Below are 18268 nucleotides of genomic sequence, written 5' to 3'. Positions count from 1 at the left end.
GTGGGGAATATCAAATGTCAAGGAATAATACATTTTACAGGAAAATTTGTTACAGGACATTTTACTTCTGCTGAGACAGAAGTATGAATCTTCATTACTCCAAACAAAAGGTGCATAGGAATACCCACTTAGCTAATGCCCCAAAAAGACATCACCCAAAGCTACAGTGCTATTCTACTTGAAATGCAGAGTTCATCAACATGGATGTTTATGTACAATCATCTCCAGACACACTGCTCTCAAAGCCTCAAGTCTGCTTTATCAGATGTGATCATCAAAGAATTCCAACAGCGTATGCTTGTTGGTTCTCAGAACTCTTATTTCCTACATGATCTAGTGCTGCTAAGGTTTGGGAGTGTAAAATTATTTACTGATTTTATTTGGGTTTTAGTTTATACAAAGCATGAATGGGGGATATATAATGGCAGTAAAAACAGGATCTGTTGTCTGTGATGTAGAACTGTTTAAGGATAACTGAACATATTCAAATAAATAAAAAGGCTGAGATATTACATTATCAGGGAAGAGAAGATGATAGCATCAGAAAAAGTTACATGATATTTTATAACTTGCACTATAGGAAAAGGCACTGCTGATAATAACCTGCAAGACCTAGAAGCCTCTTTGGCTCTTAGCCCACATAAAAATAAACTTGTATATGATGATACCATAAAATTAAGCAGTAAGCTTAAAGACTTAGTGGAAATATCTAACAGACATTAGGATAAGCATCTTACCTGGGTCTTAGGTTTATGGTTCACAAACTGTCTAGGGTCAAAACTACCTTTGAAAAGCTCTTAATTTGCCCACACCAAAGCTAATTTTTTTCTCCAGGATTACAAGAGAACACTGATGTCAGATGATATATTCTGCTTAAGTTTAGGGATTACACTGCACAAAATTTAGAACTTTTTAGTTTTTATTTCTTGCTAAATATAAGTGGTAGAATTTGGATAAGTTAAAAAGTTCAAATAAAAAACTCTACCATACAACCCAAAAGAGTTAATATCCACAATATCTAAAACACTCTCAAAAACAGATTAAGAAGCAATGATCAAATATTGAGTAGGGAATTGAAAGATTCAAATGGCCAGTAAACATACATTAAGGATACCCTTCACCAGTAATTAGTGAAATGCACACTAGAATACACCAATTTCCACTAACACGGATGTAAAGATGAAAAAGTCCAACAATACGGAAAGGGTATGGGAAAAATGAGCACTTTCACACAATGAGAACAAAAATTCATACTGGCATTCTTTTTGGAAGGCAAATTAGCAAGACTGACCAAAATTCAAACTGTGTGTATACTCTGACACAATCCCAAGTATCAATCCCATAGTAACACTAACACACACAAAATTATGTAATGAAGATCTTCATTACTGCATTGCTAATAATATCAAAAAGCTCAAATGTCTACCAATAGGGGAAAGCTGAATTATGGTATTTGTGTATGTTTATGTATATGTTTATGTATATATACAGACATCTACACACAATGGAATACTAACAGAAAAAATATATGCCCCAAATGCCATGGGAAATGAAAAAATGAAACAAAGAATTATCACATAAGGAATAATGAAGGTGCTTTCATTTTGAAACATTTTTGACCATTAACACACAATATAAAACACACAGAGACCCATAACACACACATATTTAATTAAAATAAAAATTAAACGATACTTGGGGCACCTGGGTGGCTCAGTCAGTTAAGCTTCCGGCTTAGGCCCAGGTCATGATCTCACAGTCTGTGGGTTCGAGCCCTGTATCAGGCTCTGTGCTGACAGAGAGGAGCCTGGAGCCTGCTTCAGATTCTGTGTCTCCCTCTCTCTCTGCAACCCCCCCTCAAAAATAAACATTAAAAAAGTTTTTTTTAATTAAATACTTAACCTTGCTTTGTACAGTAATTTTTTCATTTTTTTTTTCCTTAAATGCTGCTTGCAGTGCACTACATAAATACTACATCCAACTAACGTATCTTAGCCTTTGGTTTAAAAAAGACACTCTTGTAGGATGTGGTTTCTACTTAAGAATACAATAAAAATATATATATAAAGCACACACATGTATAACCATGTGTATGTGCACGTACATTTGAGAAAAATGTACAAAATGTACATAAAGGGGTCTGACAAAATCCCAAACTTTAAATAGCTGTTACTTCACAAACCGGAAGGTGTTAAGACACTTCTGTATTGTTGAGGGTTTTTTTTCACAAGTACTTACAGCTTTTATTTTAAAAAGAAATGGAAGGAAATAGCTCAGAGTATAAAATTAAGTACTATTAAAAAGGAGATGGCAGATAAATGATCACAGCATACAAAGACAACAGATAACTGGATGGTGGAAGCAGAGACCATGGAAATAAATAGTCTGCAACTAAATGACAGTCAGATGACTTGGGAAACAGGCAAAACTATATGCTCTAACAACCTTGTTGAACTGTACATGCTGAAGCGCTTATTCGTTTTATGACCACTACCACTTCTTATTGCTTAAAGCAGTTGGGCAGGCAGGAGGGTCAATGCCTGGGGTGCCAGGGTGGCTCAGTTGGTTAAGTGTTGATTCTTAATTTCAGCTCAGGTCATGATCTCAGAGTTGTGAGATCAAGGCCTCTGTCATGCTGCATGCTGAGTGTGGAGCCTGCTTAAGGTTCTCTCACCCCTCTTCTCCCTTCCCCTCACTCACATTCTCTCTCTCTCTCTCTTCTCTTTCTAAAAAACTAAAAAATAAATAAAAGAAGAAGGGTCAGTGTCTTCAAAGGCACTGAAAATTAATTATCAACAGTAGGAACAGAGACACAGGTGTGACATCTCAGCTCTACATCAAGATGGAAAGAACTGAGAAGTATGCACAGACTTTGTAAAAGAGCTTATGCTCTTACTGCTCTGTTTTCCTATTAGGGTAATTAAGCTTACTTGATAAACAGTTCAAAGTCCTAAATCCCTTTTACAAAGGTAGCACAAGGGAATGGGAAGTTAATAATGCCGTCATATTGACAAGTCTCACATTAAATACTAAAAATCCCAAATAGACCAGGACTATAAGACATTTTGTAGAATGGGAGCATAAATAAGATATGTGTCCAAATGTCTAAGATAAATGTCCAAATGTTCTAAAACCTGGTAAAGCATAACTGCTGAGAATGTTTTACAAGTCTGTTTGAGAAAATGCATATCTACACCCTATTTCCAGGCATAAGATCAAACAGAGTTGTCTTAAGTTCCAACAATTAGAAGGCCTAAATTTTGTGGTACAGTTCCTTACCTGTTCCAAATCCTGCACCAAGGCCAGTTCCCAGAGTCCCAGGTCCTGGTTTACTTCCAAAAATACTACTCCCACTGGTATTTGTGCCGAAACCTAGAAGGACAAAAGAGTGAGTGGACTGTACTTTTAATATAACTCTCAATTTCCTGTATAAGGGAATTTTTAAAAAGGCAGTCTGACCCTAAGCTTTGTATCCTGTCAGTTAATAATATTTAGAAATCCTAAATGGCAGGCTACTTTAACATTTTTAAAGTTTTTAAAATTCTGATGCCTGTAAACAGACCCCCATATCTTTCTATTTACTTAATTATGTTTCAGACTTGAAATATTAAAGCAAAGTGACTACGCTTGAGCATATACATTCCCTTTGTAAGACTCAAACCTATTTTTGATGTTTAATTAATGGAAGAAAAATGAATTCCCTCCAGCTTTCACTAACAATAAGACAGTCCAGGGCACCTGGCTGGCTCAGTCAGTAGAAAATGTGGCTCTTGATGTCAGGGTTTTGAGTTCGAGCCTCACGTTGGGTCTACAGATTACTTAAGTAAACTTTAAAAAAAAAAATTTTTTTTTAAATAAGACAGCCAACAAACACACTTTATTGAATCTAAAGGTTCCTGCTAACAGAAATTTACCTATAAAATTTTCTACAGTAGTAGCTCTGGTTTTGAACAGATAAACCCTGCATGGGCAGTAATGTGTGGCTGGCTGACCACACATGAGGAACTTTAATCCTCATCTTTCACCTTTATGAGGTCTCATAATCAAATCAGCCCACAGGAGCACTCAAGGACTCAGCTAGCTGATATTAAAAATAATGTATACATAACTTTCCTTGGGTTGAACTGTTTCATTATCAGAGATGGTGGATAGTTAAACCCATCTTCCTTCACTACGACTGATCTTTTAGAGAAAATCCTATTAATTTCCCTTGAAAATCCATAGGTTTCCCCAGAAGAAACCTATACTGCATTACTGCTATTATTTACCTTTTGTTCAGATAGGTCCACAAAGTTTCTGTACTCCTTTTGGAGATGATATCAACAAAACAGCTAATGAACATAACATTCATCTCTTGTTTTTCTTCATAAAGATTTTATTGTTAAGTAATCTCTACACTCAACATGGGGCTCTACCTCACAACCCGGAGATCAAGAACTGTATGCTCCACCAACTGAGCCAGTGAGGTACCCCTATCATTAATCTCTTTTGATACGAGGAAACAAAAATCAATCAAACCTTGTTCATGAAATACTTGAAGTCTTTTTAAAAGGTATCATGGAGGGGAACAGCTCTAAAAGATAACAGTCTTAGTAAAGAGTATCTTGGAATATATGACACTATCACCAAATAAGAATATTATACTTAGTCATGCCAATCTTTGGATTATTATCTCAATAGAAAAAGACCAAGAAAAAAGGCTAAAGAATTTAAATAGTCTGAAAATGTATTTTTAATGTCATTTAGAAATACATGTGATCAGGGGTGCCTGGTGGCTCAGTCGGTAAAGCATTCAACTCCTGATTTTGGCTCAAGTCATCATGATCTCATGATCAAGCCCTGTGTCAGGCTCTGCACAGAGCCTGGGATTCTCTCTCCCTCTCTTTCTGCTCCTCCCTTGCTCACGTGCTCTTTTTCTCAAAATAAAAAACTAAAAAAGTGCATATAATCTGACATAATCTATTTAATTCATATACTCATTAAGTCTTTTCTTCAATTGTGCTAATAGCTATGCCACAAAACAGTGCTGCTACTCAAACACAGTTTTTGGTTTTTTTAAAGAATACAAATGTACTTGGAAATATTCTTTTTTGAGTTAAAATTTAACCGGAAAGGGTCTTCCATTCCCATAAATAGCAGAAAATAAGATACTTGTGAACTACCTCAAACCCACACGAGGGAAATAAGTCCCAACTTACACTGTTTATACCACACATTTCCTCAGATTCTTACTGACAAATGTTGATCAACTCTGTTATTTCAAAACAATTTTTAAAGTAAAATTAAAGATGATTAATTAATGGTTAATTAATTTACAACAAAGGAGCCAAGAATATACAAAGGAGGACAGTTTGTCCAATAAATGGTGCTAGGAAAACTGGACAGCAAAAGAATGAAACTGGACCACAATCTTACACCATACACAAAAATTAAAAACTTGAACTGCAAGACCTGAAAGTATAAAACCCCTAGAAGACAATATAGGCTGTGAGCTCCTATGTAACATCTGTTGGGGCAATGACTTTTTGGATGTGACACCAAAAGCAAAGGCAACTAAAGCAGAAATAAACAATTGGGACTATATCAAACTTAAAAGGCTTTTATACAACAAAGGAAACCATCAACAAAATGAAAAGACAAGCTACTGCATGAGGGAAAATACCTGTAAATCACACATCTGATAGGAGGTTAATATCTATATAAAGAGCTCAACATGATAGCAAAAAAATAATCTAATTTAAAAACGGGCAGAGGATCTGAATAGACATTTTTCCAAAGAAGACATACAGATGGACCAAAGACATATGAAAAGATGCTCAACATCATTAATCATCAGGGAAATGCAAATCAAAACCACAGTGAGGGCTGTCTGGGTGGCTCAGTTGGTTAAGCATCCGACTCTTGGTTTCAGCTCAAGTCATCTTAAAGTTTATGAGCGTGAGCCCTGTGTCTGGCTCTGTGCTGATAACACGAGGCTGCTTGGGATTCTCTCCCTCCCTCTCTCTCTCTCTCTGACCCTCTCCCACTTGTGTGTGCATTCTCTCTCTCTCTCAAAATAAATAAACGAACACAAATAATTTTTTACAATAGCCAAAATACTGAAAACAGTATTTTGTATTTTAAGTATCCACTGATGGATAAATGGATAAAGATGTGGTATGTACATACAATGAATATTATTCAGCCATAAAGGAGAATGAAACATTGCCATCTGTGACAACATGGATGGAATTTGAAAGCATTATGCTAAGTGAAATAAGCCATTCAGAGAAAGACAAAACTGCATGATCTCACTTATATGTGTAATCTCATAAAACAAAAGACGAGCTTATAGATACAGACAATAGATTGGTAGTTGCCAGAGGCAAGGAATGGGAGATGGGCAAAATGGGTAAAAGGGGATCAAAGGTACAAACTTCCAGTTATAAAATAAATAAGTCATGGGGATATTATTTACAGTATGGTGACGACAGTTAATACTGTCTTGCATATGTGAAAGTTGCTAAACTAGTAGATCCTAAATGTTCTCATCATAAAAAAATGTGTAACTATGTACGGTGACAGATGTTAACTATTAACTAGACTTACTGCAGTGATCATTTCACAATATACACAAATAACAAATCCTTATATCTGAAACTAATGTTATATTTCAATTATATCTCAATTTAGAAAAATAAGCCTAAGGACTTAAGTATTCAAATAGCTCCTTAACTGCCCACTTAACCATACAGCATAGAAGAATCACTGATATATTGCCCAACATCATATTATTACAAAAAGAATCAACCTTTTTAAACTGTTGCTCCCACGTATAGGCATTCTGTCTGTAATTCCTCTCCTGAAACAATTCTATTCCTCCATTCACTGAGAAATTCAGACACTAGGGACACCTGGGTGGCTCAGTCAGTTAAGTGTCCGACTTCGGCTCAGGTCATAATCTCACGGTTCATGGGTTGAGCCCCACACAGGGCTCTGTGCTGACAGCTCAGAGCCTGGAGCCTGCTTCAGTTTCTGTCTCCCTTGCTCTCCGCCCCGCCCCCACTCACGCTTTGTCTCTCTCAAAAATAAATAAACATTAAAAAAAATTAAAAAAAAAAAAAAAGAAATTCAGACACTTATCTTATACTCACTTAATCTTAAACTCGTTCCTGCCAGGAATATTTACTAAGAAAATGAGCTGATGACTCTAAAGAATGACTTAAGGATCTTGCAACACCAACTGTGGCAGCAGGTACTCCAACTTACTTTAGGTATCCCAACTTTTAACTCTGTGGATTAACCAGCATCAGAATGAAACAAAATCCCATAATGGATAGTGTGTGACCAACAATAACTTAGCAACACTCTGAATCTTTGTATAACCTTATTCCATTTCCAGATTTGTTATATGGCTTATTTCCAAATCGGAAGATTCTTCTGCCCACAAACTCAAAGTTGAAAGGTTCCCAAGACAACAAGAGAATCAAAGAAAGCCTTACCTAGCTCTGGATTCCTCAAGGGTGGTAACGGAAATTTAAATTCACCCAAGAGTAGAATAAAACTTGCCACCCTGCAACTCCCATCTGACTCAGAGGGAATCATTACTCTTAGGGCCCCATTTGTTCACCCTTTAAATCATTTAACCAAGTTTTAGTGAGCACCAATGCTATGCCAGGCACTAGGTCAACACTGGGGATTAAAAAAGAAAAAAAATTAGGACCATTCAGATTCATCACAAAAGCTAGTGAGGCATTTTAGATAAAAATGAAATCTTTCATTTTCAAACCACTGGACAGGAGTGTGTGTGTGTGTGTGTGTGTGTGTATACATATCCAACAAAAAAAATCTCCAAACATATCAGAAATCTGCAACCATGGAAAAACATCAAGCCCAGCCCACTTCATCATTTTAGCCTATATAAGCAAATAAAAACAGTGTTTCTGAACATGAAGCATGCTACAAAAAAAGACATGCATTTTCAAAGGGAGGGAAAATTGGCTCTTGAGGGGTTAAATGAATCATAGATATACAATGGTTTATGGCCCTTGAAAGGGCCACAGTACATAAACAGACACACAGTACATATGTGATATTAAAATCTCATAGGATGAGAAGATAACTAAGAAACAACTGGTCTAGGGGTTCCTGGGTGGCTCAGTCAGTTAAGCATCCAACTCTTGATTTCAGCTCAGGTCATAATCTCACGGTTCATAGGTTCAAGCTCAAACTCGGACTCTGAGATCAAGAGTGGCATGCTCTTCCAAATGAGCCAGCCAGGTGCTCCACTGACCATGTCTTTTCACTCATCTTCCACTAAGTATCCCCAGTGTGTAATGATGTATCTGGTATGTAAAATCCTTAACAGATATTTAAACTATTATTTCCCTTGATCATAAAATGAACTTTCCTTATCTAATGCAAATTATGTTAATAATTTGTTAAAAATTTGATTAAAAGCTTAATTAGGTAGTTACAGAAGATATAATGTTCTATTAAAGTTTAATTTTTTTAGCATTATCTCTGAAAACTAGTTTAGGGCTGTATTTTAATTATTATTCAATCTTATCTGTATTTTCTAAATTTTTTATAATGAACACATATTCAAAAATAAACTTTTGCAGCTGAAGGAAAGCTTCAACTTTTGATAAGAATCATGAAATCTCAAAAAAACAAAAATCAAAACAAAAATGACAACAAAAAACATTTAAAAAAAAAATCATCAAATTTGTACACTACTTCCCTATTTGAAACCTGGCCTAAGAGAATGTGTTATCTCGGGGCTTCTGGGTGGCTCCATTGGTTAAGTGTCCAACTCTTGGTTTCTTCGTTCAGGTCGTGATCTCACAGTTTTGTGAGTTTGAGCCCTGCATCTGGTTCTGTGCTGGTAGCATGGAGCCTACTTGGGTTTCTTGCTTTCTCCCTCTCTCTCTGCCCCTCCCCTGCTTGTGCTGGTCTCTGTCTCTCAAAATAAATAAATAAACTTAAAAAAAAAAAAAAAGTGTGCGTTATCTCAACTGCATGTGTTTCATTTATGGTTTCTCAACTATTGGTGAGGTAATCCAAAGGAAATGTATTTCCTTATTTTGAAAAACTTCTATCTCCATTAGAGAAGCAACTTTCTACAAGGTAATACTGCATGTGTTGAATGGCCCATTTTATCCAAAGCAGGGAGTTGGGAGCCTAATAATGAGGTAAGGCAATTTATATCTAAGTATGTCAACCCATGTCTATGATTTTAAACCTTTCCCTCTGGTACCTCACATCAAGCCACAGCTTACCTGAGAATTTTTTAATATTCCCAATCATATGAATCAGGAGAATGATGTGTGGTATAGTCAGTGTAACTTTAAGAGAGTCAAACCTGCTTTTTTATATGTACCAAAATTGGAAGTGTTTGTATTGGTTCCTAAAGTCAGGGTTGGTTTGTTACCAAAGAGCCCGCCACTGGTTGTACCAAATGAAGGAGCACTGGTTGTGCTGGTTCCAAATGTAGTAAGCTTGTTATTGCCAAACAGGGTCTAAAAAGAACAAAATACAGGAAAAATTTAAGTAGTATAAAGACACACTCCAAACAGTAAACAGAGGTTACACCTCAGGTATACTGGATTGGATGTGAGGGAAGTGAGAGAAGAATGTCATAACTTTATGAAAAAGTAGGAGGAGGATGAATAAAGACTATAAGAAAAATATACTAATCTGAGCAAGATGGGACTTTACAGAGCATGCTTCTAGCCTGAGAAGTTAATGGCAACCCTTCAGCAAACACAGTATTTCAGCACAGCAAAGAAAATAATAAGGTAATCAAATATTTTTTTTTACCTGGTAACAGAAATGTTCATGTATTTAATTTGCCAGCAGAAACAGTTACAATAAAAAATTTAAACATGCTAGAATATGAATGAGCCTTTAAAACATTATGCTAAGTAAGGTGGTCACAAAAGACTACATATTATGTGATTCCATTTATATGAAATGTCCAGAATAGACAAATCTGTAGACAGCAGGCTTGAGGTTAATTGGGGGGAAATGAGAAATGACTACTAATAAGTATGAGGTTTCTTTTTATTAAGGTGATGAACATGTTCTCAAATTGACTATGGTAATAGTTCCACAATCAGTCGGTATACAAAAAACCACTCAATTATAAACTTTAAGAGGGTGAATTGTATGGCATATGGATTATATCTCAATAAACTGGTTACTAAGAACTTTTTGAAGAATTATATAATTTTCTCAATTTCTCATCTCAATTAGCTGCCCAAAGAAAAGTTACGAAATAACAGATTGCTATTTCCCTGAAAATCACATTTTGGGATTTTTCTTTCTTTTTCATTTTCTTTTTTTAATTATCCACCAACAGCATGTTCAAAGCTTTTTTTTTAACGGGTAAATAAGACAGATTGGCTGTTTTATATTGATTCTTATAGTTTAAGTGGTAATACAGAATTTACTATTATTTTTAGGGTCAAGCGCACTCCTAAATAGTTGTTTACTTAAATGACTGAACAGGGAACACAATTCAGTTAAGCCTCCAGCTGCAGGAAAACCACGAGATCACCAACTTTAGTAACTTGGAATTCTTAATTCTCAAATATCATACCAACGTATCACCCAAGAGAATAGAGTATAGGAACTAAAAATTACCTGACTTAATAATGAAAGCACTTCAATTTAGACTCAACAATTTAACCAATTGGAGTGATACTGTGCTATCATAAGTAAACTGTACATAAGCATTGTGGCAAAGAAGTTTAAAAAAAAACTTACTACTTGAAAATTAACCTACTAAAGTTACTTATTTTTGCACCAAATAGCTTTTAATTACTATCAGCATTGTCTAAGACCTAATAAAAACACTTGAAAAACAGTTAAATCTTTCTTAGAAATTCTTTAACATATTTATACATATCTTCAAATTAGATCAACTATAATAACCTACCGAACCGACAGCACCAAATCCAGTATTGGGCTGCCCAAAGAGACCTGTTCCTGTTCCAAATGCTGTCCCAGTGCTGGTGTTTGTAGCTGTCCCAAAAAGACCTCCAGGCTGTGAGGCTTGGGTTACTCCAAATAAACCCTGCAAAAGGTATCTACATTAAAAGATATCCTACAAGTCAGTTTTAAGAATCTTAAGATTAATAGTAGCTGCCATTTTGGGTGAGCCTGGGTGGCTCAGTCGGTTGAGCATCCGACTTCGGCTGAGGTCACGATCTCACAGCTCATGAGTTCCAGCCCCGCGTCAGGCTCTGTGCTGACAGCTCAGAGCCTGGAGCCTGCTTCGGATTCTGTGTCTCCCTCTCTCTCTGCTCCTAACCCACTCGCATTCTGTCTCTATCTCTCTCAAAAATAAAAAAAAAAACCATTAAAAAAAATGTTTTTAAAAAACACAGTTTATAAGATAGATATTATGCTAAATATATAAAGCATTATTTTTCTTCACAACAACGAACAGGGCCATTTAAAAAAAACAAAAAACAAAACCCTCATATCTACATCTAAGCCCAATGAGTTCCAATGTCCTGGGCAGTGGTAAGACTTTATACTAAACTCTTACGCTCTAAGAGATAGCAGGATTGTAACACTGAAAACAAAATATGACAGAATGCTTCATTTTCAGAGAGTTATGCCAAAAGAACTAACCAATGCTGAGCCGGGCAATGGACTTTGAATCATACAACTGAAAACAATCAGCTGGCTGAAATTATCAATCTGGACACAGAGGCAGGAGTGTAATGTTAAGTCTTAATTTGACATGAGAAACTATACTAATTACAAATAAAGTTTATGTCATCCAGTGCTTAAGAAGATATTTTATTTATACATTAGTTAACTAAAGAACAATATTGCGGGGCGCCTGGGTGGCTCAGTTGGTTAAGCGTCCGACTTTGGCTCAGGTCATGATCTCACTGTCCATGGGTTCGAGCCCTGCGTCGGTTTCTGTGCTGACTGCTCAGAGCCTGGAGCCTGTTTCAGATTCTGTGTCTCCCTCTCTCTCTGACCCTCCCCCGTTCATGTTCTGTCTCTGTCTCAAAAATAAATAAATGTTAAAAAAAAATTTAAAAAAAAAAAAAAGAAAGAAAAATATTGCACTAATGAACTATTGCTGAAATGAGAATTCAACAGTGATTTCATTCTTTTTGATTGCCAAGTAACACTCCATTGTATACATGTACACCACATCTTTATCCATTCATCTGTCGATGGACATTCAGGCTCTTTCCATACTCTGGCGATTGTCGATAGCACTGCTATAAACATTGGGGTGCATGTGTCTCTTCAAAACAGCATTCCTGTATCCCTTGGATAAATACCTAGTAGTGCAATTCGTGGGTCGTAGGGTAGTTCTATTCTTAATTTTGTGAGGAACCTCCATACTGTTTTCCAGGATGGCTACACCAGTTTGCATTCCCACCAGCAGTGCAAAAGAGATCCTTTCTCTGCATCCTCGCCTGAGTTATTGATGTTAGCCATTCTGACAGGTGTGAGGTGGTATCTCATTGTGGTTTTGATTTGTATTTCCCTGATAAGGAGTGATATTGAGCATTTTTTCATGTGTCTGTTCACCATCTGGATGTCTTCTTTGGAGAAGTGTCTATTCACGTCTTTTGCCTATTTCTTCACTGGATTATTTGTTTTTTGGGTGTCAAGTTTGATCAATTCTTCATAGATTTTGGATACTAACCCTTTATCTATTATGTCATTTGCAAATATCTTCTCCCATTCTGTTGGTTGCCTTTTAGTTTTGCTGATAGTTTCCTTCGCTGTTCAGAAGCTTTTTATTTTGATGAGATCCCAATAGTTCATTTTTGCTTTTGTTTCCCTTGATTCTAAAGACGTGTTAAGAAGTTGCTGCGGCCGAGGTCAAGGAGCTTTTGCCTTTCTCCTCGAGGATTTTGATGGCTTCCTGTCTTACATTTAGGTCTTTCATCCATTTTGAGTTTATTTTTGTGTATGGTGTAAGAAAGTGGTCCAGGTTCATTTTTTTTGCATGTCACTGTCCAGTTTTCTCAGCACCATTTGTTGAAGCACCATTTGTCTTTATTCCATTGGATATTTTTTCCTGCTTTGTCAAAGATTAGTTGGCCTGGATTCCTTTCTTTGTTGAGTGTTTTTATCATGAAAGGGTGTCAAATGCTTTTTCTGCACCTACTGAAGTGATCATGTAGTTTTTGTTTATTATGTTTATTAATTTTCCTATGTTGAATCAACCTTCCAGGATGAATCCCACTTGGTCATGGTTACCATCTTTTTCACATGTTGGTGAATTTGGTTTGCCAAGTATTTGTAAGATTTTTGGGGTTTGAGGGGTGCCTGGGTAGCTCAATCAGTTAAGTGTCTGACTTTGGTTCAGGTCATAATCTCACAGTGTGTGAGTTCAAGCTCCGTGTAGGGCTCTGTGCTGACAACTCAGAATCCTTGGATTCTGTCTTCCTCTCTCTCTGCTTCTTCCCTGTTCATGCTCTGTCTCTGTCTCTCTCTCTCTCTCAAAAAAATGAATAAACATTAAAAAAATTTTTTAAAGATTTTTGGGATCTGGCTGTACTGGTTTTTTAATCAGATACAGTATCTCTAACTTAAAGGCCAGTTAAATTCTGAAAATTTTAATCAATAAATCATACTTCTCATTAATCTTAATTTTATTCTTCCCAAAAAGAGTCCTTAGAAATAAACTGGTAAAGGGGCACCTGGGTGGCTCAGCTGGTTATGTGTCTGACTTCTGATTTCAGCTCAGGTCATGATCTCACAGTTTGTGAGTTCAAGCCCCCAGTGTCAGGCTCCGCGCTCACAGTTCAGAGCCTGCTTTGGATTCTCTTTCTCCCTCTCTCTCTGCCTCTCCCCAGTGCACATGCGCTCTCTCTCAAAATAAAAAAATAAAGTTAAAAAAAATACAGAAACTGGTAATGACTCTAAGGACTTTCTCTTTTGCTTTTTGCACAGAAATAGCAATTATCTAATATGGCTCTGAGTTTTAGTCCTCCCTTATTTATTTTAATGAACTACACATCTTTGCCTGACTCCGCTTAAGGAAAAAGCTGAAAGAATATGCTGAAATACAGCTAGTAATTTGTAAGTATTTTCTCCTATACTCCATAGAATGAGTAGAGCCAATGTCCTAAAGTATAACTTTAGTGGCCAATTCTAGCACATGAAGCAGCTCCTGGTGGTAAGGAAATATGCTTGGAAAGAATAAGTGACTTGCTCAACAGCCCCTCAGTGAGGAGGGAGTAAAGTTTGGACTAGAATCTAGGCTTTAATTATTTACATTTTGCATATTCCTTTCTATATACTGTCAACCCTTAAGAACTACCGTAGAGGTAGAACTTGCTACTTTGATATGATTAGAAGCCTCATTACTTAGTTCTCTGATAAGACCTGGAGTTAATTAAAGGTCTGTTTCCTTACCATGGTATTAGTACTTGGCTGTCCTAGTGTGCTGGTATTACCAAAGGAAAAGCCAGTGTTCTGGGTGGTTGTGGCCTGGCCAAATGGTTTACTGAAGAGGCTGGTAGTCTGCTGATTCTGTTGGCCAAAGAGACCACCCGGATTTGTTCCAAACCCAGTTGTACCTTTCAGAAAAAAAGAAATACAGTAAAAATAAATGGAGAAAAGAAAAACCCCCTCAAATCTCACATTATTCAGTTACTGCAACAACATTAATATTCTTGACTAAATGATGTAGGAAATCTACATATCTACATATCTAAATGATGTAGGAAAATTTCATTCACTACTCAAAATAGATAACCATTTCACTTCCCATCCTTTTTCACCTAACTCTGGATTTAGTTCAGACTTCAATTCCTATAATAATACTCTGACTCCAAGAACCCTGGCTGGGCTAAGTAATCTTTTTTGAGTCCAAAACTTTCTTCTATTTACAAAATACCACACCACACTCAGAATCTATATGTGTATTTTAACCTTGTTAGATTAAGTTTTTCTTGAGAACAGAGGCTTTCTATTTCACATAGGATACACTGTATTTGATAATGAGTATGTGGCTAAACTACATCACAGGATACCAAGTCTGAAATGAATGTTAAATGCCACTTAAATATGTATGTATCTGTATATTCGCAGGTGTGTATAAATCTCTGTAAAAGATCACAAAACAGTCCAACTTTTGCGTGTTTTATGGAGGAAAATAATAGCTAGGGGAAGCAAACAAGATACCTTTGGTTACAGACTTTTTTGTGTCTCGTGAACTTTTTATCATACATATGTATTACCTGTACAAAAGTAGTATTTTCATAAAGTAAAATCATCATAGACTTCATCATCATAGACTTCCCTCTTTCACATCCCACATAAAAGCAATCTATCGGCAAATCTCATCAGTTCTATATTCAAACTGGGTCTAGAATCTGACACGTTTACTACCTCCATCTCCTCAGTCAAGCCACTATCATCTCTCATGTGAATGAAGCAACAGCTTTTCTAATTTATTTGTCTTCACCCTTACCTCCTTAACAATCTTTTTTTCTTGAGTCTTTGAAGTTGAAACACAATGTTATATTAGTTTCAGGTGTACAACCTAGCGATTGGACAAGTCTCTAGGTTATGCTATACTCACAAGTGTAGCTACCACAATCTAAATATAGCAGCATTCAGATGATCCTTCACTCATAATCACATGACTTCTCTTTCTAAAACTTCTAATGGCTTCCTAACTCAAATAAAAATTCAAATCTTGACAATGACCCACAATGTCCTATAAAATATAGTCCTTATATCCCTTAATACTTCCCCTTGGTTCTCATTATCTTTGGAAAAAACTCAGGGTTTTTAGACTTACAGCTTCCTCTGGCTGGAATGTTGTTCCTCCAGAAATCTGTATAGCTTTATCCTTCACATTCTTCAGATAGGTCACCTTCCAAATGTCACCTTATCAGTGAGGCCCTTTTTAACCATCTCCATTTACTGTGTATCTCTCCATCCCCATCTACATATCAAACACTCTGTTCCTCTGACATTGCTGAATTATTTTATCAAAAAATGACAATTATGTTTTACTTTTAGTTGTCTGTCCCTCCTCAATATGATGCCAAATGCTTACTAGTTCCAAAGGCTGTTTTGTTCTGACCATATGCAAAGCCTGAGTTAGTGGTAGAGGAGCTGAAGAGTCCTGTTGCACTGGAGGTGGCTGGAGAAGACCCAAACAAGCCAGATGTGGTACCTGCTCCCACCTGGTTCTGCGGGCCTTTCCGGTTAGCCTGATAATCCTCTAAACGAAGTTCCTAGAGGAAGGGAAAGCGTATTTCCAATCTTAATATGCAGCCAAAAAAATTATTTAGGAAACTAAATACTTAAATTTAGAATTCAACGTTCATGTTCACATAGGAACCATGACTAAAAAACAGAGAAGTACAGAACATGAACTTATCACCATTACAGAAAAACACTTTCAACAGTGTAGAGTGGACACTAAAATCCATACCAGAATTACTAAAACCACAGGCCAAAGGACCAATCATATCTTAATTTTAATTTTCTTTTATAAACAGCAATAGTTTCTTTTAGTACAAGGCTATATAATAATCCTATCTACTCCCACCCCAAATATAAAAATTAGCTAGAAATATCAAAGTTTCTGGGACGGGATGAGGGGTTTCAGAAAATTAGGTAAAAAAGGGATACAGTTTAAGAGTTCTATCTCACACGTCAGGGTGTTTCTGTACACTCCAATAAATCAAGTACAGTATGGGATGTAGCGGAAGCAACAGCTATAACTAGGGATGACACTCAAAATATACAACATACTATCATAGTATGAACAAACTAACTTCATGCAACGCCATGGATAAATCTCACAGTGTAGAAAAGCAGACTTAGTAGGTAATGTACGATTCCATCTGTATAAAGTTCAAAATGGGCAAAACATGGGCACTCACAATAGTAGTTAGCTTAGGAAGAGGTGGCGGGGCAGGCAGGGGGATTGTGCCTAGGGAGACCAGGCACATGTGGGACATCAGGAATGCTGGTAATGCTCAGTGACTTGATCTGGATCCTGGTAACATGGGTTTGTTCACTTGCTGAAAACTTAGTATGTTGTACACTTATGACTTTGCATGAGTTTACTAAAATCATGTGCATGTCACATACACACACGTTGCCCAGTATAATGTGAACAACATACAATCACAATGGACTACTAACAGAACTATACCAGTACAAACAAGCTGAATATTGACCTTCCTAAAACAAGATATGTATAGATAATACATTAATTTTTAAAAATAATTTGCTTGTGGAGCACCTGGCTGGCTCAGTCAACAGAGCATGTGGCTCTTGATCTTGGTCAGGGTTTTGACTTCAAGCCCCACACTGGGCACAGAGCTTACTTAAAAAAAATTTGGTTGTTAGTCTTTTACATAAACCCAGTGTGAACCACTGATCCTAAAAATAACCAAAAACATTTTTAAAAGTTGCTTTCCAATAGAATCAGAAGGTTAGGCTGATATTCTGTATTGCATTTTACTGACCTCTAGAGACTTGCTTTCATATTCTTTCATAGCAGTAATACACTGGTGCTTGGTACTGATGTTAGTGCTAACTCCAGCTTTAACCATAGTATCTGTACCAGTCGGAGGCTGTAAAGGAAGATAAAAGCAAATATGAAAGTGTAAAGCAAATGTCTAAGTCTAAACTTTAAATCCCTACTCTCCAGACACAATTCTTCAACCACTGAATTCTACACTATCTAGTCCTGTAGGTCTTTTGCTAAGTCAGAGTTTCAATGGTGCTTAATTAAATACATTGCATTTCTGATCTCTCTCCCCTACGTTATCTAAATAAATCAATCGCAATACTAGTTATCAGACATTGAGTCCATAAACAAGCCATCTAATTACATACTAAAATACACTTAATACTGTATGCATAAGGAAAACTTCATCCAATTTACCCAACATGTACATTTAAACCTGAATCTTTGAGTTCTATCTCCTACCCTGCTCTAAGTATCTGAAAGAAAGAAAGAAAGAAATACATAAAATAAAGCGAAGTTCTGCTTTGTAACTGTTGTTGCATTTAAGAAACATGGAAGCCGGGTTTTTTTTTTTCCCCTATAACCTTATGAGAAACAGGCACAATATATAACCAAAGTTTTCTACTAGTATTGCCAGTTTCCTCAATTATTACACTTTCCAGGAATTATTTTTCCCTATTATTTATAAAATTTAGGTTTCTAAATTCAATATTATGACTTCACCACCTTGCCTGAGAAATTCTTCATTTCCTGGAGTAACTTTTAACAAGAAATTCAGTCAAGACCTACTTTCCCCAG

The 18268-nt window shown here is 36.4% G+C and overlaps 1 protein-coding gene across 7 annotated transcripts in view; it reads right to left on the bottom strand.

The window, feature by feature from the left end:
* The window catches only part of NUP98 (nucleoporin 98 and 96 precursor), a 116071-nt gene that overhangs the window by 75961 nt on the left and 21842 nt on the right, over positions 1–18268 (bottom strand). For 3 of the 7 annotated variants that reach the window (XM_027039686.2, XM_027039683.2, XM_027039682.2), the window contains 6 exons: positions 17466–17573; positions 16040–16220; positions 14386–14549; positions 10922–11059; positions 9362–9500; positions 3280–3372 (listed from right to left, as the gene is read on the bottom strand). In XM_027039686.2, coding sequence (XP_026895487.1) covers positions 3280–3372; positions 9362–9500; positions 10922–11059; positions 14386–14549; positions 16040–16220; positions 17466–17573 — 823 coding nt within the window. The remainder of the gene's footprint in view (positions 1–3279; positions 3373–9361; positions 9501–10921; positions 11060–14385; positions 14550–16039; positions 16221–17465; positions 17574–18268) is intronic. The other 4 variants (XM_053203619.1, XM_027039685.2, XM_027039687.2 and 1 more) reach the window with 2 other exon arrangements.

The sequence above is a fragment of the Acinonyx jubatus genome, chromosome D1 (assembly GCF_027475565.1).
Source record: "Acinonyx jubatus isolate Ajub_Pintada_27869175 chromosome D1, VMU_Ajub_asm_v1.0, whole genome shotgun sequence".
Lineage (NCBI taxonomy): Eukaryota > Metazoa > Chordata > Mammalia > Carnivora > Felidae > Acinonyx > Acinonyx jubatus.
Note: the sequence above shows the minus strand (reverse complement) of the source record. Positions and strands in the feature narration are given on the sequence as shown.